This window comes from Sus scrofa, chromosome 13, assembly GCF_000003025.6.
Source record: "Sus scrofa isolate TJ Tabasco breed Duroc chromosome 13, Sscrofa11.1, whole genome shotgun sequence".
Lineage (NCBI taxonomy): Eukaryota > Metazoa > Chordata > Mammalia > Artiodactyla > Suidae > Sus > Sus scrofa.
In genome coordinates, this window is record NC_010455.5 from 197046740 (window position 1) to 197070053 (window position 23314).

Here is a 23314-nt window from a genome sequence, read left to right on the forward strand (position 1 = left end):
TCAGAAATAACAGCACAGTCTGTTAAAAACAAATGTGACTAATTGTTTAGAGTAGAACAAAATTAGCATCAGATATTTCTCCCTCATGATTTAACAGGTTGTTATATGAGATTAAAATGTCTAAAAGTAGTTGTGGCTCAACAGAAACAAATCCGACTAGTATCCATGAGGACAGGTGTTTGATCCCTGGCCTCGTTCAGTGAATTAAGGATCCAGCATTGTGGTGAGCTGCGGTGTAGGTGATAGACAGAGCTCGGATCCTGCATTGCTCTGGCTGTGGCAGAGGCTGGCAGCTGCAGCTCCGATTGGAACCCTAGCCTGGGAACTTCCATAGGCCATGGGTGTGGCCCTAAAAAGACAAAAAAAAAAAATTCTGAAAGTAGCCCCAAGCTTTAACAAAATTGAAACAACCAAAATGAGAGTGTGATGACAGGAGAGTAGAGGAAGGGGAAAAAAAAAATGGGATATATTTATAAGATTAGCAGAGATTATTTGATATGAAGTAATTAAAAATGGAGCGACAGAAAAAGAAAAAGGGTCCAGAATTGACATTATGATTGAAAACCTTCCCATCATGGAAAAATATGAAGAACCTGAATTTGGTGCATCTGTGTCAAACACTCCTGGGGTTCTTGCTCAAGTAGCAAATATTATATGGCACTGATCTTCCAGTCTTCAGGCCTTGCTACTGAAGACATGTATTAGGCTGATACATGTCAAAAGTTTATATCATGGAAAAATCTAGCCTCTGCAGCAACAATACAAAGTATATACAACAAGGATCTTAGAAACAGTACAATTAATAAAACAGAATGCTCTGGCAGTATTGGTCTATATACAAAGTAACACCAAAAGACACTCAAGATTCAACAGCCACCACACCTGTGTAAAAGGGAGATATTTATCTTAAAGGAATAAAATGTATTTTTAAATGATTACAGGACTATATTCTAACTCATAATGTCTGATAAGAGTGGGTGCTGGGAGTTCCTGTGGTGCATTGGAAATAAATCCCACTAGTATCCATGAGGACGCAGGTTCAACCCCTGACTCGCTCAGTGGGTTAAGGATCCAGAATTGCCGTGAGCTGTGGTGTGGGTCACAGACGCGGCTCGGATCCAGCATTGCTGTGGCTGTGGTATAGGCCAGCAGGGCAGCTGCAGCTCTGATTCGACCCCTAGCCTAGGAACTTCCACATACCTTGGGTACAGCCTTAAGAAAAAAGCAAAAAAAAATAAAAGAGTGGGTGCTAACATTATCTCTTTCTTAAATGAGGAAACAAAGAGGGAAATTAAGTGATTTGCTCACAATTTTAAAAATTCAGGGCAGAGTCAAAAACAGAAACAGCCACTCTTCTCAGTCCGCCTTCTGGATGCCTTCATTAGCTTTCACGCTAGCATCTCACAAATCTGAGCATAATGTATTTCTCCTTATTTTATAAAGAGAAACTGCTGCTATAACCAGGCCACTTGGATAACCGAAAAACGAACAGCAAACCAAATTTCACGGTTCGTTTTCTCCAACAGATTTAACAGTATGAGAATGTATGAGAAGTAATATTTATTGCAATGAGTTATGAGGGAGTGGAAATAAGCCATCAGTCTCACAATGTGTTGGGAGCAAGACAGAGTTTACTGACGTTTTGAGGGGAAAAAAACAACAGAGAGGGAAGTAATTAAACAAGATGGTATCCAGACAAAAAAGGCACAGCGATCCACAACTGCTTCATACTCTGTGCACAGGAAATCCTCAGGGAGGAGACGGAGAGCAAAATAAGGTTTATATTAGAAGCTGCCTATCATACCATCGATATTCTGTCTTACAACAAAAGGCTCTAGAAAAACCCCTCTGTAGGAAAAAAGTGCGACACAAGACCTGTATAACAAAGGAAAGCAAAAGTAGAAATAAAGACCCACCTATCCCTTTGAAATCTCTCACAGGAATACATACGGTGCAAATACAGTATTGCAAACTCAGCAAAAGAAGTTTTTGAAGGGCGTACGAACTCCCGGGTGAAAGATACATTTTGCAGGAAGAAGCTTGTAGAGCAAAAAGAGACTCGCAGTCGGTAAACTGAGGGGCTGAAACGCCTTAGTCTTTCACTAGGTCATAATAATCCCCGTTGGGAAGAAGGGCTTTGTCTTGAAACTAATTGTTCCACTTGTTGTTACACGGCTCATGCTTTTAAACTGCGGTTGTCTCGAACGAACGTGCTTGCTACTGAATTGCGTAAGGTCAGATGATGGGAGGCTGTCAACAGAGGACCCCACTAGATGGATCACTTCAGCTGCTTTTGGAGGATGCACGTGGCTGAGCTGCCTTACAGTCTTCTTACATCAGCCATATAAAACTGCACTTATCTGACCGTAGATTACCTCTCAAATTAAGTCCGATCAGAGGAATTGTTTTGTAAAAGAGGCTTTCAAACTGGACCTTCAGGCCTTTTAAAAAAAAATCTTCATATAAAAGTCCACTTCTTTTATACATAAGAACAAACATTTTTTTTCCTTTAAAAAAAAACTCATGTTTAAACCAAAATAAATTACAGCCTGCTGAAACACCCTTTTCTAATGGCTCAGTGCTTATTTCAGACATACGGAGCTGTATTTTTTGGACATCTTTGAAAATCAGAGATACTGAGACAAAGTAGTTAACTCTAAAATGACATGATGATATAGTCCCAGCCCAGGGAACAGATTAAGCTTTAAGTCTTCAAGAATAAAAAACGACACTCATCATCCCATCTAGTCTTATACTATGTACATATTAACAATCTAGTCCATGAAAAAAGGCGACAGACAGTGCATGAAACGATTTCACAACTCAGCATAAAAGTGGTAAGAAACAAAACAATGTACAACCTATTCTATTTGGCAATGTGGAAATTATATTGAGAGATAAAAACTTATCTACAAAGAGAATGTAACAAAAGGAAACTGGGATTTGAGAAGTGATCTCAGGTCCATAGCTCTTCGGTTCTTCCGAATTTGTAGATCAGGGTGCTGGAAAGACAGTAAAATAAATCACGAGGACAAACGACAAAGCAAAGCAATAGAGAGTTAAATTTTCTAAATATGCTTTGATGGGTATCTCCCTGATCCCTGTGCATCAATTTCTAAAATTAAAGATTGGGGTGGTGTTGGTCTGAGTTGTTTGCTTTGTAAGGTGGTATGTTGACTTTGATGGCTGACCTTAATGAAATATCTGTGCCTAAAGCCTGACGTTATTAGGAGAGTTGTGAGGAAAAGCAGCATTTCTCATGGTGGCCAGCATTAGGGCCACTCACACCTCTAGGATCCTACAATATCTGAGCTACAAAACCTAAAGCAGCTAAAACAGATCATGCTGCAATTGTTCATTTATTTAACACATGATTATGGTGCACTGAGTACAGGCTGGGCACTAGGCACCTGGCGAAGCAAGAGGGATGTGGCTGTGAGTCCAAATAAGACTTGTACTCACCAACGGAGCTAAGAGTCCAATGAGGGAGACAATCAAATTCCAACTCATGGGACCAAGAAAGAGAAATCTAAGGATGTGACCTAGTTAGAGAGGTCAAGAAGGACTTCCCGAGGAGGTGGTAACTGAACTGAGATCTAAAAGAAGCCTGGGAGGCTTGTGGATTCTTGTGGATTGGGGAGTTAAGGAACCGACACAGTCTCCATGAGGATGGGGGTTTGATCCCTGGCCTCGCTCAGTGGGTTAAGGAGCCAGCGTTGGAGTTCCCATTGTGGCTCAGCGGTTAATGAATCCGACTAGGAACCATGAGACTGCGGGTTCGATCCCTGGCCTTGCTCAGTGGGTTAAGGATCTGGCGTTGCCGTGAGCTGTGGTGTAGGTCGCAGATGCGGCTCAGATCCTGCATTGCTGTGGCTCTCGCGTAGGCCGGCAGCTACAGCTCCAATTCGACCCCTAGCCTGGGAACCACCATATGCCGCAGGAGAAGCCCAAGAAATGGCAAAAAGACAAAATAAAAATTAAAAATTTAAAAAAAAAAAAAGAAAGGAGCTGGTGTTGCTGCAAGCTACAGTGGCTTGGTCACGGTTGTGGCTCAGATCTGGTGTTGCCGCAGCTGTGGTGTAGGCTGGCAGCTATAGCTCCTATCCTACTCTTAGACTGGGAACCTCCATATGTTGCAGGTGCAGTCGTAAAAAGAAAAAAAAAATTAAAAGAAGTGTGAGAATTATCTCAGCAAAGTACAGGGGAAGGAGGAGGGGGCAGAGAGATGGGGGACTCAGGAGCCATGAGCTGAGTTGTGGGTATGTTGGATGCATTCAATTTGAAATGTCAGCCACCCAAGAGGGATAAGTAAGAATACGGATGTGTGGTTTAAAGGCAGAGACAGACACCTATGACTCACTGCCATATAGACAATAAATGAAGTCCTGGAGTTCCCGTCATGGCGCAGTGGTTAACGAATCCGACTAGGAACCATGAGGTTGCGGGTTCGATCCCTGCCCTTGCTCAGTGGGTTAACGATCAGGCATTGCCATGAGCTGTGGTGTAGGTTGCAGATGCGGCTCGGATCCCGCATTGCTGTGGCTCTGGCGTAGGCCGGCGGCTACGGCTCCGATTGGACCCCTAACCTGGGAACCTCCATATGCCGTGAGAGCGGCCCAAGAAAATGGCAAAAAGACAAAAAATAAATAAATAAATAAATGAAGTCCTAAGCGTCAAGGAGCCCACCTAGAGAGAAAAAGAATGAGTCGAGAAGAAGAGGCCTAGAATAGAACCTTTAGAAACCTCAGGAGTCCCCTGGTGGCCTACTGGTTTAAAGGATCCAGTATTGTCGCTGCTGTGGCTTAGGTCACGGGGTTTGATCCCTGGGTTGGCAACTTGCTCATGCTGAGGGTGCAGCCAAAAAACAAAATAAAACAAAAAAAAGAGAGTGGCCAGAGGGTGCAGGATCAGCTTACAAAGGAAACAGGGGAAGAGCGGCCAGAGAAGGAGGAGCTGCACTCTGTGCACAGAACAGGCCCAGCACACCCAGGAAGCACACAGCTGACCAGTAACTCGCCAGCTCCCAGGGAGAGCGCTTAGCTGATGCAGTACAGTAGCCACGGCCCTCAGGAGCACAGGCCTTTACACGTACATGGATTCTGTGCATCCAGCTGTCATTTATATGGACTCATCTACCCCTATAAAGGGCTGGATCTGAATTTAAATTCGATCTCTAAACAGTGCCTAAGACGTTTTCATGAAAACTCACTGTATTCCCCCAAGGCTGTCCATCACAGGCCAAGAAATACAATGCCAAGATACAGCAACTGTCAAACATCTTTTCAAAACCAAGCATCTCCAGGCCCCGGTGCCGTAAGACGGAACCCAGGCAGAGCGCGGGGTCTCCCTGAGTTGAGGAAACAAGAGTGGAGCGTTCAGAGAGGCCAAGGGGCTGGATGGAGTGTGCCAATCAGAGGGCAGGGAGCTAGAGGGCTCCCCTGAGTCTCCCGCCAGCACTCACAGCGGATGAGAGTGAGGAAACTACCCACGCAAAGGGAAGGAGCCATCTGAAAGAACACTTCCCAGAGCTCCCACAGGGCTGGGAAGACCTCACGACCTCATAAGGCAGAGTGGGAAAGCTCAGAGTACACGGACCACCAGGAAGAAAACTCAGAGGTGTACTGCCTTATAGCAAGAGGGACATATTGATCCCAGACTCAAGCTGCTCTGGTCCTGCCTCACGAAGCTTAAAAGAAAGACTCCAAAGGCTCCAGCTGTTTCCCAGTGACTGTGCTGCATCCAGAACAAAGCTCAATGCTTAAGGGAATATGGAAAGTCCAGCCCTCAACCAGCTGCATGCAAAGAAGCAAACGGGGCAATCCCACTGTGGTGCAAACGCAGGTTTGACCTCCACCCCAGCACAGTGGGGGTTAAGGATCCGGCACTGCCACAGCTGCAGCTTAGGGCATAACTACAGCTGGGACCTGATTCCTGGCCCGGGAACTCCATACACCATGGGGCGGCCAAAAAGGGAAAAAAAAAAAAAAAAAAAAAAAGAAGAAGCGAATAGGGGAAAAGAGACCCAAAAATGAAAGGAGAAATTATCAACAGGAACAGACTGAGAATGGACACCATTAGACAAAGACACCAAAATAATTATAAACCTATTTCATATCTTCAAGAAGGCAGAGGAAAGCATAAGCATGTTAGAGACATGCAAATTGGTCACATACACACAAAAAGACCCAAATCAAGCTAAGAGTGATGGGGAGTTCCCGTCGTGGCACAGCGGAAACGAAACCAACTAGGAACCATGAGGTTTCAGGTTCAATCCCTGGCCTTGCTCAGTGGGTTAAGGATCCGGCGTTGCCGTGAGCTGTGGTGTAGGTCGCAGACATGGCTCGGTTCCTGCACTGCTTGTGGCTGTGGTGTAGGCCAGTGGCTACAGCTCCGATTAGACCCCTAGCCTGGGAACCTCCATATGCCTCAGGCACAGCCCTAAAAAGACAAAAAGACAAAAGAAAAAGAAAGATAACAGTGACGAAAAATGCAATGTCTGAGATGAAAAACATACTGGAGGTGGGTAAGAGTAGACTGGACACTACTAGAGATCGATGAACTTAAAGCTACAACAAAAACTATCCCAACCGAAACACAGAAAACAAGAAAAGAATGCTCAATGGGACAAGGGGGTAAGAGCAGGGGTGCAGGGGTAGGAAAGAAAAGCACTAAGCATCAGTGGGCTGTGAGGTGGCTTCAAGCTACCAGTATACATGTAGTTGGAATCCAGGAAGGCAGGAGGACAGAAAGAATATTTGAAGGAATACGGCTGAAAAGATTCCCAATTTGATGAAAACTGTAAATCCACAGATCCAAGAAACTAATGACCCCCAAACAGAAGAACTATGAAGAAAACTACACCACAGCACATTATAACTAAATTGCTTAAAACCAAAGACAAGAACAAAATTCTTCAGGACTTAGATCTTAATGCTTTTGTAGGTAGGGTGGGGGGGAAAGGATGTGATCTTATCAATAATGCCTAAAATTACCTATCTTCATACTAAAAAGATATTTCATTCTGAAACCACAGGATGTAGGCTTCATTTTGAAAGCTTTTTAGAAGACTGCCCCTAAAAAATACCTTTTTTTTAGGGCCACACCCATGGCATACGGAAGTTCCTGGGTCAGGGACTGCATCCAAGCCACAGCTGTGACCTACTCCACGGCTGCAGCAACACCAGATCCTTCACCCACTGCACTGAGCCAGAGGTAGAACCCTTGCTTCTACAGTGACCTGAGCTGCTGTGGTCAGATTCTTAATCCACTGTGCCACAGCAGGAACTCCAAAGATACTTTAATATTGTTTTATTTTTATATTTAAATTATCTTAAAAACGTAATGAAAAAAACCTATTACCCAACAAGGTTTTGTATATGACAAGCATACTATGTAATTAATCCTAATTTCCTTCCTTCTTTTCTATTAAAGGCACATGATATGGTTTCTTCACAAAACACAAGCTAAGGAAGCAGCAGTCTGGGTTCAAATCCCTGTTCTGCACGTGCTTCTAGGTGGCCTTAAATAAGCTTTGAGGCTTATTTCCTCATCTACGAAATGGGACCACCACCTGGTTTATATACTTAAGATAATTAAATGGTGGAGTGCCCTTGTGGTGTAGCAGGTTAAGAACCTGGCATTGCCACTGCAGTGGCTTAGGTCACGGTGATGGTACAAATTTGATCCTTGGACCAGGAACTTCCACATGCCAAAGGCATGGCTAAAAAATAAATATATAGATATCAATAAAATGAAAAAAAAAGATAATTAAATGGGATTTTAAAAGGTAACATGCATAAAGCATTCAGCGGAAGTCTTGGCACAAAGCAAGCCCCTAATTAAATGACTTCTATGCAATAGTACAATTTTCACTTTTTAAAAGAAGTGCTATAAACTAACTAATCCAAGAGATTTATACACTTTCCATCACATACGCTGCTCTTATAATAAAGATGATGTTTCTATAAATGTTATAGGTATATAGTTTAAAAATTAGGCAACTTACCTAAAAAATATAAGTGCATTTTGAAAAAACACAGCTAGTCCTGGATAAACATCAGTATCTGCATATACAAAGTAAAACAGATCAGAAGATTACAAAAGGCAAATGGCAGTAACAAAGTATTTTGCCATTCATAACGACAGGCTCTGTATATTACAAAATACTACCACTATTCATCGACTCTAAGAAACCCACAATAAAATTGAAATAAGAAATTGCCAATCTAGTCCCCTCAAAACAAAGGATTACTCTCACACTGGATAAAAGACAATGAATTTACTAAGTTTTCTTTTTGTCTAAAGCAGTTGCTGTGGTCCGAGCTGCAGCAGAGCCACCAAGGAAGCAGCAGCTCATCCCTTCACTTCCCTCAGCAAACAGGCCTTGAGTAGAGTCTGGCTGTCTGGCGTGAGGAAGACCCTCTAGAGACAGCTGAGAGTCACCTGGTCTTGTCGGTGGCTTGGATTTCCTAACAGGGTACCCCACTGCACGCAACGACCCCGCTGAGAGGTTTTATTAAACAACTTACGTAGCTTCACACAGAGGCTTTTCTTCGAGCTAACTAATTAAACTAAATTTTACTCCAGGTAGAGTTAACAGACTAAGGTAAATCTAAAAGACATACCTGAATCTTTCCTAGGAAATGAAGGTGGAATAAATACTTACTTTGGGTAACATATGCACCAAAGAGAATCCACATAGAAGCAATAAGTGACCCAAACATCAACATGAAACCGATGAAGAGCCAAACTCGAGCACCTGTGGGAAGAACAGGGGATTCTGCTCATTTCGGCAGCTCTACGTCTTAGGAACACATAACACTAGAACACTGTAAACCTCATATATGCTGTGCGTATCCAAGACAGGCACTTATTTACACACACCTGCTATGACAACTAGCTGAACCAAGACTAAAAAAAAAGAAAGAAACTAAAAGAGGTTAAGCGATAGCTGGACAGGGGAAAAAGGGCAAATTACCACACATTCCACTGGCTAGAGAAACCAACAGCTGAGTAAACTAACCAGGAAGGTTTCGTAAGTAATTATTTGACTCAACTGATGAATTAAACTCTAAGTGAGGAGTTCCCGTCGTGGCTCAGAAGTTAACCACCCAACTGGTATCCAAGAAGATGCGGGTTCCATCCCCCGCCTCACTCAGTGGGTTAAAGATTCGGCGTTGCCATGAGCTGTGGTGTAGGTTGCAGACTCGGCTCGGATCCCATATGGTTGTGTTTGTGGCGCTGGCCGGCATCTGTAGCTCTGATTCAACCCTTCGCCTGGGAACCTCTGTATGCCTCAGGTGCGGTGCTAAAAAGACAAAAGACCGAAAAAAAAAAAAACAAAAAAAAAAACTTTAACTGAAAAATCACCCTGTTGCATGTGTTATAAAAGTAACTGCTCTATTGGAAGTGGCAAAAAGGAGTTCTCTAGTGGCCTAGTGATTAAGGATCCAGTGTTGTCACTGCTGCGGCTCGGGCTTGATCCCTAGCCTGGGAATTTCCATATGCTGTGGGCCCTGCCAAAAAAAAGGAGAATAAAAATAAAGACAGGAATTTTAAAAAAGGAGAACTAGCAAATGTATTTCAGATGGCCTTTACTACACAGGAATGAGAGACGGCGAATGTACAAGGACCATGTACCCCGTTTTCATCAATGTAAGTATCAGTGTGGTGCTAACGGCAGCCAGAGAGCCCATCTCTGTTACGGCTGAGGCAGCCAACCTGTACCAAAGACCTTGAAGAGTTCAAGGTCAGGGCTTGGGATGGGACTGCTATAAAATTTGGTTGTGATGATTGTGGTACAACTATAAATGTAATAGAATTCATTGAGTAATTAAAAAAAAAAACAGAAGACATGAGGTACTGATAAATGCTACAACATGGGGGACCCCGAAAATACCTAACTGAAAGAAGCTAGACGCAGAAGGTCACATATTGCACAGTTTTGTTTATATAAAATTGTTCAGAGTGGGCAAATCCATGGAGACAGAAAATAGATAGGAATGGCCTAGGCTGGAGGAAGCGGGCAGTGACTGCTAGTGAGTAAAGGGTTTTTTGGTTTTTTTTTTTTTTTTTTTTTTGATGATTATTATGAAAAGTTTCTAAAATAGAAAAAAAAAGTTCAAGGACAAAAGCACCTCTTTCAACCTTCTGCTGCACAAAATTTTAGAATTTGTACAACAGAAGCTCAATAAAGTCATCATCTGGACACCTGAATAGATGTTTAGGGACACTTTTTTAGGAAAGCAGGTTAGCATTTGTGCCAGGCCTTGATCACAAGTACACTGACAGCCTGTCACCCTGTTGAAAGGGAATATGGCTCCACTGAAGTGAAAATAAAATCCAAACCAGTTTCCACAGCAGAAAGCTAAAATTGCCTCCGTTGTAGATATTCTGTTACTAAGTGAACAGAAGTTCATATATTTTTAGACACCACACAGGCAGGAAGCTCAAAGCTCAGCATGGTTAGAACATCTGATATCTCAGAGAAATGGGTCTCTAAGATGATTTAAACTTTATTATAATACTAAGCAGATCCCCAGAAATATACAGTAATGTTTAGTTCCTTGGAGAAAGACATCCTCCAAATTTAATCACAGCTTTTACCTAAAGTGAATGAAAGCTACTGACAAAAAGTCTTGTAATTATTTCCCTTCATGTCCTTCATAGATAACCACACAAAAATTTTTCTAACAGAATTAAACAAGAAAAAACTTGCCTTGAAAAATGAGTATGCTTTTGTTTAGCAAAAAATAAAAACTATAACATTTTCCTTTTTTTCTTTGACTACAAAGGAAGCTCAGAGTCAAGGTTAATGAACAATGAAGAGTATCCATCGTGTCCTAGATTCCAGGTACATGATCGTCTTTCTACCCAATTCCTGCTCCTTTTTGTGGCTTTCTTATCTAACAGCTTCATTTGTAGTATATTTATTTTTTTTTAATTTTTATTTATTTATTTTTTGTCTTTTTTCCTATTTCTTTGGGCCGCTCCCCGCGGCATATGGAGGTTCCCAGGCTAGGGGTCGAATCGGAGCTGTAGCTATCAGCCTACGCCAGAGCCACAGCAACTTGGGATCCGAGCCGCGTCTGCAACCTACACCACAGCTCACGGCAACGCCGGATCGTTAACCCACTGAGCAAGGGCAGGGACCGAACCCGAAACCTCACGGTTCCTAGTCAGATTCATTAACCACTGTGCCGTGACGGACACTCCATATTTATTATTTTGATAATACTTTCCTACAAATTAATCCCTCTGGGAATTAAATGGGGATAAATTACAAATAAACTAAGTAGTAATAAGAGCTTAGTGTGGCAATACCTGAGCATGCCTGCGAGACAGCCTGTCCCTAAGTTTTGAAGCACTAGACAGAACTTGCACTAAACACACCGCATGTAAACTGCACTGTGAATTTTAACGAGGGAGGGAATAATCATGGGATAAAATGTAATCACTGTTTACGAAGAATAAAAAATATGGACTCTGGAACCAGACAGACCCAAGGCAAATACAAGCTCTACCTTTAAGTTAAAAAGCTTTAGGTAAGTTACAATGAAATTTTCCATAGAAAATAGATAATAGTAACTTCATCTACAACAATGTGGAATATTCCTTAAAGAAGAACACGATCAAGTAAGTTCTTGTGTGCTCTATGCGCATTTTCACTTGCTAATACGTGCTTTTTCATTCATTATTTTCACTCATTCCCAAGATTAGCTGCTGAAGCTGAAGCCTAAGACATATGTGTGTGGGAGAGCTCATGCACACACACACACACAAAATGCACTTTTAACTTAGGTTCATCTGTCATTTGTCACTATCCCCATTCTCTCCAATTCTTCAAAGGATCCCAAAGGAAGTGAAATTATAAAATCTGCAGCAGTATTTAAAGCATCAGGTACTAGGAGTTCCCATTGTGGCGCATCAGGTTAGGAACCCAACTAGTATCCATGAGGATGAAGGTTCGCTTCCTGGCCTCACTCAGTGGGTTATGGATACAGCATTGCTCTGTGCTGCAGCATAGGTAGCAGATTCAGCTTGGATCCAGTGTTGCTGAGGCTGTGGTGTAGACCAGCAGCTGCAGCTCCATTCTAGCCTGGGACATTCCATATGCTGCAGGTATGGACTAAAAGAAAAAAAAAAAAAAAAAAAAAAAACAAGGAAAGAAAGAAAAGAAAGGGGGAAAAAGGCATAAGGTACTAAAGAAAGCTAATTTGTCCCCCTGTAACTGGCTTATTTCATTTGGCATAATGTCTTCCAGGTCCATCTGTGTTTTCACATATGGCAGGATTTCCTTCTTTTTTAAGGCCCATTCCCCTTATATGAGGCATCTAGAAGAGTCAAATTCATAGACACAGAGTATAGCAGTGGTTGCCAGGGCGTCAGGAGGGGGAAGTGGAGAGTAGCTATTCAATAGGTATAGAGTTTCAGCTATACAAGATGAGTAAGTTCTAGGGATCCGCTGCACAACGTCCACAGTCGGCAATACTGTTTTGTGAACTTAAAATTGTGTTGAGAGTAGATCTCATGCTAAGTGTTCTTACAAAAAACATTTTTTTCCAAAGCTAAGCTCTTCGGCTCCTTCATTTTGTTTAAAATCTTATGACACTGACTTTATGATTCCATTTATATGAGGGTCTAGAAAAGACAAGACTACAGCCATAGAAAGCAGATCAGTTGTGGCCAAGAGGTGGCGGGAAGGGGATTAACTAGAATGGGATGTGAGGGAACTTTCTGGAGTAATGGAAATGTTCTATATCGTGATTGTAGTGGTAGGTACATGACTGCACACATCTGTCAAAACTCAGCAAACGGTGGGGTTCCCGTCGTGGCTCGGCAGTTAACGAACCTGACCAGCATCCAAGAGGACGTAAGTTTGATTCCTGGCCTCGCTCAGAGGGTTAAGGATCCAGCGATGCCGTGAGCTATGGTGTAGGTTGCAGACGAGGCTGAGATCCCGCACTGTGGTGGCCCTGGCATAGGCTGGCAGCTACAACTCCAATTGGATCCCTAGCCTTGGAACCTCCATATGCCACAGGTGCAGCCCTGAAAAGAGAGAAATACAGGGGGGAAAAAAAAACCCTCATCAAACTGTACACTTTACATTGAATTTTATTCTATATTTCACATATTATCCTCAACCACACTAAAATATATGTATAATATTATATATATATAGTACCATATATATGGTACTATAGACAAAGAGACTAAATGGTTCTTAACTGGAAATAAACATAGCATGGTGGCTAAGAGCATGAGCTCTGGGGGGAGTTCCTACTGTGGAGCAGTGGGTTAAGGACTGGTGTTGCTGTAGCTGTGGCATAGGTTGCAGCTGCAGCTAAGATTCAATCCCTGGCCCAGGAACTTCCATATGTCTCAGGTGCAGCCAAAAATAAACAAAAGCATGGGCTTTGGGACTAGATTGTCAGTGTTCAAATCCTGGCCCCACCACTTATTTGATTTTATGACTCTAGACAAATTACTTAAGCTCTCTGTGCCTTAGTTCCTTCACCTAAAACTGAGGACAGGGAGTTCCCTGGTGGCTCAGCAAGTTAAAGGCCCAACACTGTCACTGCTGCAGCTTGCGTCGCTGCTGTGGCACAGGTTCAATCCCTGGCCCAAAAACTTCCGCATGCCACAAAAGCCAAAAAAACATATGTATGTAAAATAAAATAAAACTGAGGACAAGGAGTTCCCGTCGTGGCTCAGTGGTTAACGAACCCCACTAGTATCCATGAGGATTCGGGTTCGATCCCTGGTCTCGCTCATTGGGTTAAGGATCCCACGTTGCTGTGAGCTGTGGTGTAGTTCACAGATACGGCTCAGATCCTGGGTTGCTGTGGCTCTGGTGTAGGTCAGCAGCTGTAGCTCCGATTCAGCTCCTAGCCTGGGAACCTCCATATGCCTCAGGTGCGGCCCTAAAAAGACAAAAACCAAAAAAAAACAAAAACTGAGGAGAAGGGCACTTACATCACAGGACTATTGTGACGATAAATTAATACCTGTAAAGCATTCAGGACAATCTGGTACACACTAAGTATTCTCAAGTACTTGCTATTATTCTTTATTATCCTTCAAAATTCCTCTCCTACCTACCCCAAATTACTGACTGTAACCACAAATCACCCTCCTTCATCCTTAAAGGCTGGAAACAGGATGTCTAGCACTGTGCTTTTTACATGTGGCATGGAAAGGGGTCCACTGAAAACTCACCCATGGATTCTACCCTGGATTCTAATAGAATGTGTTATAGGAGTTCCCATCATGGCTCAGGGGTTAACGAACTCGACTAGTATCTATGAGGACGTGGGTTCCATCCCTGGCCTTGCTCAGTGGGTTAAGGATCTGGTATTGCCGTGAGCTGTGGTGTAGGTCAGAGACGTGGCTCAGATCTGGCGTTGCTGTGGCTGTGGTGTAGGCCGGCGGCTAGAGCCCCGATTAGACCCCTAGCCTGGGAACCTCCATATGCCATGGGTGTGGCCCTAAAACGACAAAAAGACCAAAAAAAAGAAAAAAAAAAAAGAGTCTGTATAGCAATAGTATTAGAGAGATGGCTCTACTCTGAAAATCAACCACATGAAAGAAAGAAAAAGAAAAAAACAAAAACAATGTGTTGTAACTTGAATAAAAGAAAAATACCATTGGACTTCCCACTGTGGCGCAACAGGACCAGCCTTGTCTCTGCAGCACCAGGATGCAGGTTCGATCCCCGGCCTGGCACAGTGGATTAACAGACCCGGCGTTGCCGCAGCTGTAGCGCAGGTCACAAATGCAGTTCAGATCTGATCCCTGGCTCAGGAACTCCACATGCCATGGGGTGGCCAAAAAAAAAAAAAGAAAGAAAAAGAAAAATACTATTGGATGGAAATTCAAAAGAACTCAAACTCAAAAAACAGTACATGGAGACAAACAGCATATTTCTTCTAAACATTTCTGTTGCAGTCTCTGAGTGGTTACTCATGTGATAAGAACTGAATGTGATACTGTAGCTCTAGGTTTGATCTCTTACTGTGTCCAGGAACTTTGCCATCAGTAATCACAGTCAGCCACCTTGTAAGTAATATTACCGGTCAACATTTGGGTTAAGAATAAATCCAGTATTTGGCACTGGAAGAGTAACCTGGAGTCCAAGATCCACTGATTTTGAATGGATTTTATCTATATACTATGGGCAATAGAGCATGACAAAAAATAGTAAACTCTGGCAGTAATTTTAACTTGCTTAAAAATTAACGCAAAAACTCTTTCTAAGTAAACTTTTTTTAAATCCTATGTAATCGTTACCACCCCTAAATAAAGACTCGCTAGAGGACTTGTTTTTTTCCGCTGATCAACTCCTCTTTTGCCAGCATGACATTAACAGTTCACAAGGGCCTTTACCTGTTCTTCCTAAACAGCCGCTTTCATAGCTGTCACCTCTCACCTGAGCGTTGGACACGGCATTGATCCTAGAACAATACAAAATCATCCATCAACTTCCAAGCTGCTAAAACAGCCACAAATATTTAGAAGAGAAACATTCCCTAACTAGAGTCAGTAATAACGGAACATGTCTTTTCACGTAAATATCCCAGGGCATAGCGGTGTTAGGCTAGTCTTACCTTTCTAAAGCGCCCCCAGAAAACAGATTTAATTTTAAGAGATTATTATCACTGGTCTCTAGAGATTAGAGGGGCCAACTTTTCTGACTTGTTGCCTGTGTTACATTTATACCCACTGTGAGTTATCCCATTTTAAAGTTCTCATTACAACTAAGAGTTCAAAAGTTTTTGAGTTAAAAGTCAAGTGGGGAGTTCCTGTCAGGGTACAGTGTAAACAAATCCGACTAGGAATCATTAAGTTTCAGGTTCGATCCCTGGACTCGCTCAGTAGGTTAAGGATCTGGCGTTGCTGTGAGCTGGGTGTAGGTCACAGACACGGCTCTGATCCGGCATTGCTGTAGCTGTGGTGCAGGCCAGCGGCTACAGCTCCGATTAGATCCCTAGCCTGGGAATTCTCCATATGCCATGGGTGTGGCCCTAAAAAGAAAAAAAAAAAAAAGTCAAGTGGTTTTCGCCAACCCATTGCTCAAATTCAGAGGACATTTGGTCTAGGTATAATAAATAGGCCCACTTTATTCAACTTCTCTTTTCATTTTTGTTAGAGCAGGTGCATTTATAGCAGGAATTGTCTTTTCTTAGCATCCTGAGAGAACATAAGCAGTTTTACCTTCTACAATTTAAATTTCTTTAAAGCTCCGGACAATATAAGAAAATTATGTAATCTTAATGTTTAACATATTTTTTTTAATTATTAGAAGACATCCATGAAAAGCTTCCAAATGCTTACATGAAGTGAAATAATGAACGAACCTGAAAATGACTTAAAAAAAAAGAAAAGCCACAGATCAGTCTCATTTAAGGTCAATCTTACCCTCCCCCCAGTACTGCCAAATACAGTCAAGTAACACACTTAAAAAAAAGAACACTCCATGGTTAAAGATGAGTGTATCAGACTACTCAAGGATGACTCACTACTAAAAAAATCTATAAATGTAACATACTTGATTAAACCTAAGAGTCCAATGATTTTTAAGATGCACCATTATTTTTTTACACTGCCAAGAAGGAAAAAATAGTAAGAACTGTAATTATAAGATACCACCGACTACGAGAAGCATCCTTATATTTAGAGTTATTAAAATATAAAACATAGGAGTTCCCGTCGTGGCACAGTGGTTAATGAATCCGACTAGGAACCATGAGGTTGCAGGTTCGATCCCTGCCCTTGCTCAGTGGGTTGACGATCTGGCGTTGCTGTGAGCTGTGGTGTAGGTTGCAGACGCAGCTCAGATCCCACGTTGCTGTGGCTCTGGCATAGGCTACTGGCTACAGCTCCAATTTGACCCCTAGCCTGGGAACCTCCATATGCCGCGGGAGCGGCCCAAGAAATAGCAAAAAGACAAAAAAAAAAAAAAAATACATATATATATAGGAGTTCCCATTGTGGCACAGTGGTGAACGAATCCGACTAGGAACCATGAGGTTTCAGGTTCAATCAGGCCTCGTTCAGTGGGTTAAGGATCTGGCGTTGCCGTGAGCTGTGGTGTAGGTTGCAGACGCGGCTCAGATCCCTCATTGCTGTGGCATAGGCTAGCAGCAACAGCTCCGATTCAACCCCTAGCCTGGGAACCGCCATATGCTGCCGCAGAGTAGCCCTAGAAAAAGGCAAAAAGACAAAAATATATATATAAAACATAATCTTAGGGCTGATAAGACATAGTAAGTGGTCAGTTTAAGAAATATAAAGACAGGAGTTCCTGTAGTGGCTCAGTGGAAAGGAATCCGACTAGTATCCATAAGGATGTGGGTTCGATCCCCGGCCATGAGCTACGTGTAGGTCACAGATGTGGCTTGGACCCCGAGTTGCTGTGGCTGTGGTGTAGGCCAGCAGCTATAGCTCTGATTCGACCCTTAGCCTCAGAACTTCCATATGCCTTGAGTGCAGCCCTAAAAAGCAAAAAAAAAAAAAACCACCAGAAATCACATGATAATCTTTATAGATAATTAAAAAGGTTATCTGTCTAAATTCAACACTCATTCTTGATTAAAATATCTTAATAAAATGGGAATACAGATATACACACATATATTTACCATGCTAAAGAATTCATCAACTAAAAACTTGTTCCAGCTAGCATTAAACTTCGAGGAAAAAATGCTTTTAGAAAAATAATCTTGAATTGAGAATTACCTTCATACTTACATGAAGAAAGCCAATGTGGAAAATACACCACATGTGTGAAAGGCATGGTTCAGCTGTTCTGGCTTAGGATACACCACAGCTGCATCAATCATTATCCACCAACCTGTAAAAAACTGGAGAAAGAACCCATACCATTAAATTAACACTAAGACTTTGGCTTAGCATGATACCTATTCCTTAACGTTCCTCTGTTTCTATGGACCATATAATTGAGACATAAAATATGTCTACTTTTTGAGTTTTAGATATTGAAATACAGAAAATAAGAATCCCTGCTTACTTGTTCTTTACAGAATATGAGGTGAATCTAATCAAATCTGTGTAAGATTCTGAAGTTCTGCTCTCAATGCAGGATAAAACCTTTACTATCTAGGAATGAATTCTCTGCTTCTTTCTTCCACCATAAAATTATATGTAACCAAAGTTCTCTTAAGCTCCAATTAACCAGATCCCTGATTACCTGATGTGCTTCATTCTCTTGTTCAAATTAAAAAGAATGGGAACATTCCTTTTTAATGTGCCCAAGCACTTTTGTCTCCACAAACGGGCTGCCATGTCTCCAAAAGATATCTCAGATTGCTATAGTTTTAATTATGTAATTTGATTACATACTTTAAAATTGACTAAACATGAGTTTATAAAAGGTAATGTTCCTATGCAAATGGAGCCAAAAAAATGAATTAGATAAGTTATTACAGAATTTCATAGACAAATTAAGTGCAGGAGGGATGATCATGAAGAGTAAGAAAACCTTAGAGACACCTAAGAGAATTCTGAATGCTAGCAACATGGATGCAACTAGAGATGACTGTACTAAGTGAAGTCAGTCCGAAAGAGGAAGACAAATACCGTATGACATCATGTGGAATCTAAAATATGGCTCAGTGGTTAACGAATCTGACTAGGAACCATGAGGTTGCGGGTTCAATCCCTGGCCTCACTCAGTGGGTTAAGGATCCAGCGTTGCCGTGAGCTGTGGTGTAGGTTGCAGACGCGGCTTGGATCCCATGTTACTGTGGCTCTGGCGTAGGCCGGCAGCTACAGCTCCGATTGGACCCCTAGCCTGAGAATCTCCATATGCCGCGGGAGCGGCCCTAGAAAAGGCAAAAAGACAAAAATAAAAATAAAAATAATAAATAAAAATAGAATAAAATATGGCACAAATGAATCTATCTACAGAACAGAAACAGACTCACAGACGTAGCCAACAGATCTGTGGTCACCAAGAGGAAGGGGGAGGGAGAGGTACGGACTAGGAGTTGGAGGTGAGTAGATGCAAACTATTCCCTTTAGAATGGACAAGCAGTGAGGTCCTACTTACTGTGCAGCACAGGAAACTATGTCCAATCTCGGGACAGACGATGATGGAAGAGAATATAAGAAAGGGAACGTATACATACGTATGACTGGGTCATTTTGATGTACAAATGGGCACAACGTTGTAAATCAACTATACCTTAATTAAAAAAAGAAAAGAAAAAGAACCGAGGAAGTTCCCATTGGGGCGTAGCAAAAATGAATCTGACTGGTGTCCATGAGGATGCAGGTTCGATCCCTGGCCTCGCTCAGTGGGTGGGGGATCTGGCATTGCTGTGAGCTATGGTGTAGGTCACAGAGGCGGCTTAGATCCTGAGTTGCTGTGGCTGTGGTGTAGGCTGGCAGCTGTAGCTCCAATTCAACCCCTAGCCTGGGAACTTCTATATGCTGCAAGTACAGCCCTAAAAAAATAAAAGAAAGAAGAACTGGGAGAAGCATTTTAGAAGGAAAAAAAATAATTTTGCATGCTTACTGCTTTGCAATTATCTTTAGTTCCTGCTCTGCTTTATTTATTGATTTTTTTTCTATTGGACTTCAGGTATAGAACTATATACTAAAAAATAGATACAAAAAAATAATAAAAATAAAAAATAGATACATATACTGAAAAAAGATGAATTTAAGTTAAGTGTAACAGGGAGTTTCCTGGTGGTGCGGCAGGTTAAGGATCTGGTGTTGTCACCACAGTGGCTCAGGTCACTGCTGTGGCACCGATTTCAATCCCTGGTTTGGGAACTTACACGTGCCGTGGATATGGCCAAAGTAATTAATTAATTAAGTGTAAAATATACTGAAATTTGCTTCAAAAAATGCAGGAGGGGCAGGGAGTGCTTGAATGAAATACTAAAGCAAGATTGGTCATGATGTGTTTTTTTTTTTTTTTTTGGAAGCTCAATGATTGGTACGGAGGTAGGAGGAGGCTCTTTAGACCATTCTTCTATTTTTGTTCATATGCTTGATATTTTCAATAATAAAAAGTTAAAAAAAAAAAATGTTGGGAAGAAAATTAAGGCCTTAGTTTCCTTCACAAATTTCTTCTTTTCACTTCCTAGCGGTGCTGCGCCAGGAAATGGAGGTGGTAGCCCTTCCCCAGAGCTTCAGGGCTTCAGTTCTAATGCAGCCTAAGGTGTGACTCCTGTCTACACATCCTGAAATCCAATGAGCCGCAACATCAATATTAGTTACCTCAAATTTGGAGCCTTAGCATTCCCGTTGTGGCTCAGCGGAAACGAATCTGACTAGCATCCATGAGGACCCAGGTTCAATCCCTGGCCTCTCTGAGTGGGTTAAGAATACAGTGTTGCCATGAGCTGTGGTTTAGGTAGCAGGTGAGGCTCAGATCCTGGGTTGCTGTGGCTGCAGTGTAAGCCAGAGGTGACAGCTCCAATTTGACCCCTAGCCTGGGAATCTCCATGTGCTGTGGGTGCGGCCCTAAAAAGACAAAAAAAAAAAAAAAAATTCTGAGCCTCTGAGAATCTTACAGGAATTATACATATTATATAATTTAATTTTAAAATGTTACTGCCTATAAAAATTGTATTATCATGAGCATTTGCAGTTTAAGGAATCAAGATTAATTTTCAGGGCAAAAGATGAGGCATAAATGTCACCAACCGGGCCTTCTCACTTACCAAGATACCTGCTACCACAGAAGCCACTGCATTTCTTCTCTCACTCCAGTCAATACATTCACATTCTGGCCAACGGAAATTATCCAGGAAGCCTGCCATTTTCACTCCTTATGCATGGATTGTTTTCATTAAATACTATATTCTACAAATAAAAAGACCAAAGAAAATCAATCTAAGGAAATGTTTTTAAGAAGGGAAATATCTTACTCCTTTCTTAAAGCTTTAAACACAAATTTACTTTAGATGTAAATCTATTAGAGTTAAAAAGAAAAATTCAGTACTATAATAATGAATTATCTAGAGATGTTCATAAGACTTGCTAAGACACTAGAGGGAGCTTTACTATGTGCTAACTGAGCATAGTGGTTTGAAAGCACGTCTGCAAATTTTTTGACAAGTCTTGTGTAGAGGTGGATATGTGTCCCTCCCTTAGAATCCAGGCCAATAATAAAGGCCGGGAGAGAAAGTGATGCTATGTAACTAGTGCCATACAATTTTGAGACTAGGTCATAAAAGGCAATGCATCTTGTAGCTGGTTCTCTGCAACACTAAGACCAGAGTCCTGAGTTCCTCTCAGGCCACAGTGCCGTGAGATGATGACGTACAGATGTTCTGGCTACCGTGACAGGTGGGGGCCCAGCCAACAGTTAGCCCTCAACTGTCAGGTGTTCGAGTAAACACTTGTCGGTGATGGCTGTTCCAGCTATGAGCATCACCCGCACACTTTAAGCCTTCTGTGGTGATGCCCCAGATATACGGAGCAGACACCTCATCCTGGCTGTGCCCTTTCCAAATTCCTGACCACAGAAACCGTAAGCATAATAAACTGGCTGTTTTAAACTGCCAAGTTCTGGAGTCATTTGCAATGCAGCCATAGGTAACTGGAAGGAAAAAAAATCACACGCAGTGGGAATTTCAAAACAAAGAGTATGTTCAGATGTGATGACTCAGGTACACCTTAAATTTCAGAAAGAAAGGGGGCGGAAACTATTTGAAAGCACTGAAAAGTATTCAAAAGCAGGCAGAAACTGGAGGGGATCTGACCCTTGAAGGAAAATACAATGAGTAAGATTGACTTTTATACCACTTTTCCCCCTGAAGTATCCCCTAGCCTCCCACTCCCAGTCACATGAGTCCCTGTGGCACAGAATGCCTAAAACTGGAGCAAAAAGTCAATCTTTGGGGCTTGAGGTATCAGAACATGAAGTTCAGGATTACAAGAACTCTATTTTTTTTTTTTTTTTTTGGTCATTTTAGGGCCGCATCCATGGCCCATTTGGAAGTTCCCGGGCTAGGGGTTGAATCAGAGCTATAGCTGTCAGCCTACACCAGAGCCACAGCAATGCAGGATCTGAGCCATGACTGCAACCTATACCACAGCTCACGGCAATACCAGATCCTTAAACCACAAGGCCAGGGACTGAACCCACATCCTCATGGATACTAGCTGGGTTACCACTGAGACATGAAGGGAACTCCTGAAGGAGAAATCTTGGAAAGGGTTAAGCCCCAAACACTTCAATATAAACTCTCTTAAATATGCGACTAACGCCGGAATAGCACATGCAAGTAGGAGACTCCAAGGACATCAGCAGGAAAAAAAAAAAAAACAGCTCGAAGGCTGAAAGAACTAAACAGATTTCAGCTGATGTCCTCTCCAAGACACTTTGGAATTTGAGTTCCACCAAATCAGACATTAATAAACACCATGGGGGAGTTCCCACCATGGCTCAGCAGAAACGAATCTGACCAGCCTCCATGAGAACGCAGGTTTGATCCCTGGCATAGCTCAGTGGGTTAAGGATCCAGCATTGCTGTGAGCTGTGGTGTAGTCACAGACGTGGCTCGGATCTCTCGTTGCTATGGCTGTGGTATAGGCCAGCAGCTGTATGTAGCTTTGATTTGACCCCTAGCCCAGGAATCTCTATATGCCACAGGTTCGGCCCTAAAAAGACAAAAAAAAAAAAAAAAAAAAAAAACACACACTGTGGGATTTCTAGACATACTTTAACAAAGTGTAAAACCAAATCTGCACAATTTCAGGGTGATGAGCCCGTATTTGAACTGCCTGTTAGAAGAAAAAGTAACAATCTTTAGATGAACAGAAGTGAATCCAGAGTGTCTATAATGTCTCATCACAACATAGCCTTGAACGACATGGGTTTGGAGTGTGTAGGTCCACTCCTAGGCAGATTTTTTTTTTTTTTTTTCGCTAAACACACTCTACGGTACCATACAACCCATAGCTGGGTGACTGCAGATGCAGAACTGCAGATATGGAGGGCAACTGTAAAGGCAAGCAGGAATTTTTGACTGCACAGGGGGTCAACATCTAACCCCTGTGTTGCTCAAGGGTCAACTGCATCATTTTTTAAAAGTCCTAGATATTCAGAGAAACAAAAAAAAATGGGATCTTCAAGGAGGCAAAAAGAAGGCAGTCAATAGAAACAGATCCCCAAGAGACTCAAATATTGAAAATTATCTGAAAGGACTTTGAAGCGGCCAGTATAAACACATTCAAAGACAAGAGAGCACCGTCAATATAACTGAGCTGTTGGGAGAAACTCAGTGGAGAAAAAGAAACTTTTTAATATAAATTTTAGAACCGAAAATTACAA

The 23314-nt window shown here is 42.1% G+C and overlaps 1 protein-coding gene across 8 annotated transcripts in view; it reads right to left on the bottom strand.

Annotated features, from left to right (window-relative positions):
* Positions 1546-23314, bottom strand: part of TMEM50B (transmembrane protein 50B) — a 45024-nt gene continuing 23255 nt past the window's right edge. For all 8 annotated transcript variants that reach the window (XM_021070935.1, XM_021070936.1, XM_021070939.1 and 5 more), the window contains 6 exons: positions 20697-20838; positions 17749-17861; positions 15385-15452; positions 8666-8758; positions 8006-8063; positions 1546-3002 (listed from right to left, as the gene is read on the bottom strand). In XM_021070935.1, the coding sequence (XP_020926594.1) occupies positions 2957-3002; positions 8006-8063; positions 8666-8758; positions 15385-15452; positions 17749-17861; positions 20697-20795 (477 nt within the window). In that variant the 5' untranslated portion in view covers positions 20796-20838 and the 3' untranslated portion in view covers positions 1546-2956. The remainder of the gene's footprint in view (positions 3003-8005; positions 8064-8665; positions 8759-15384; positions 15453-17748; positions 17862-20696; positions 20839-23314) is intronic.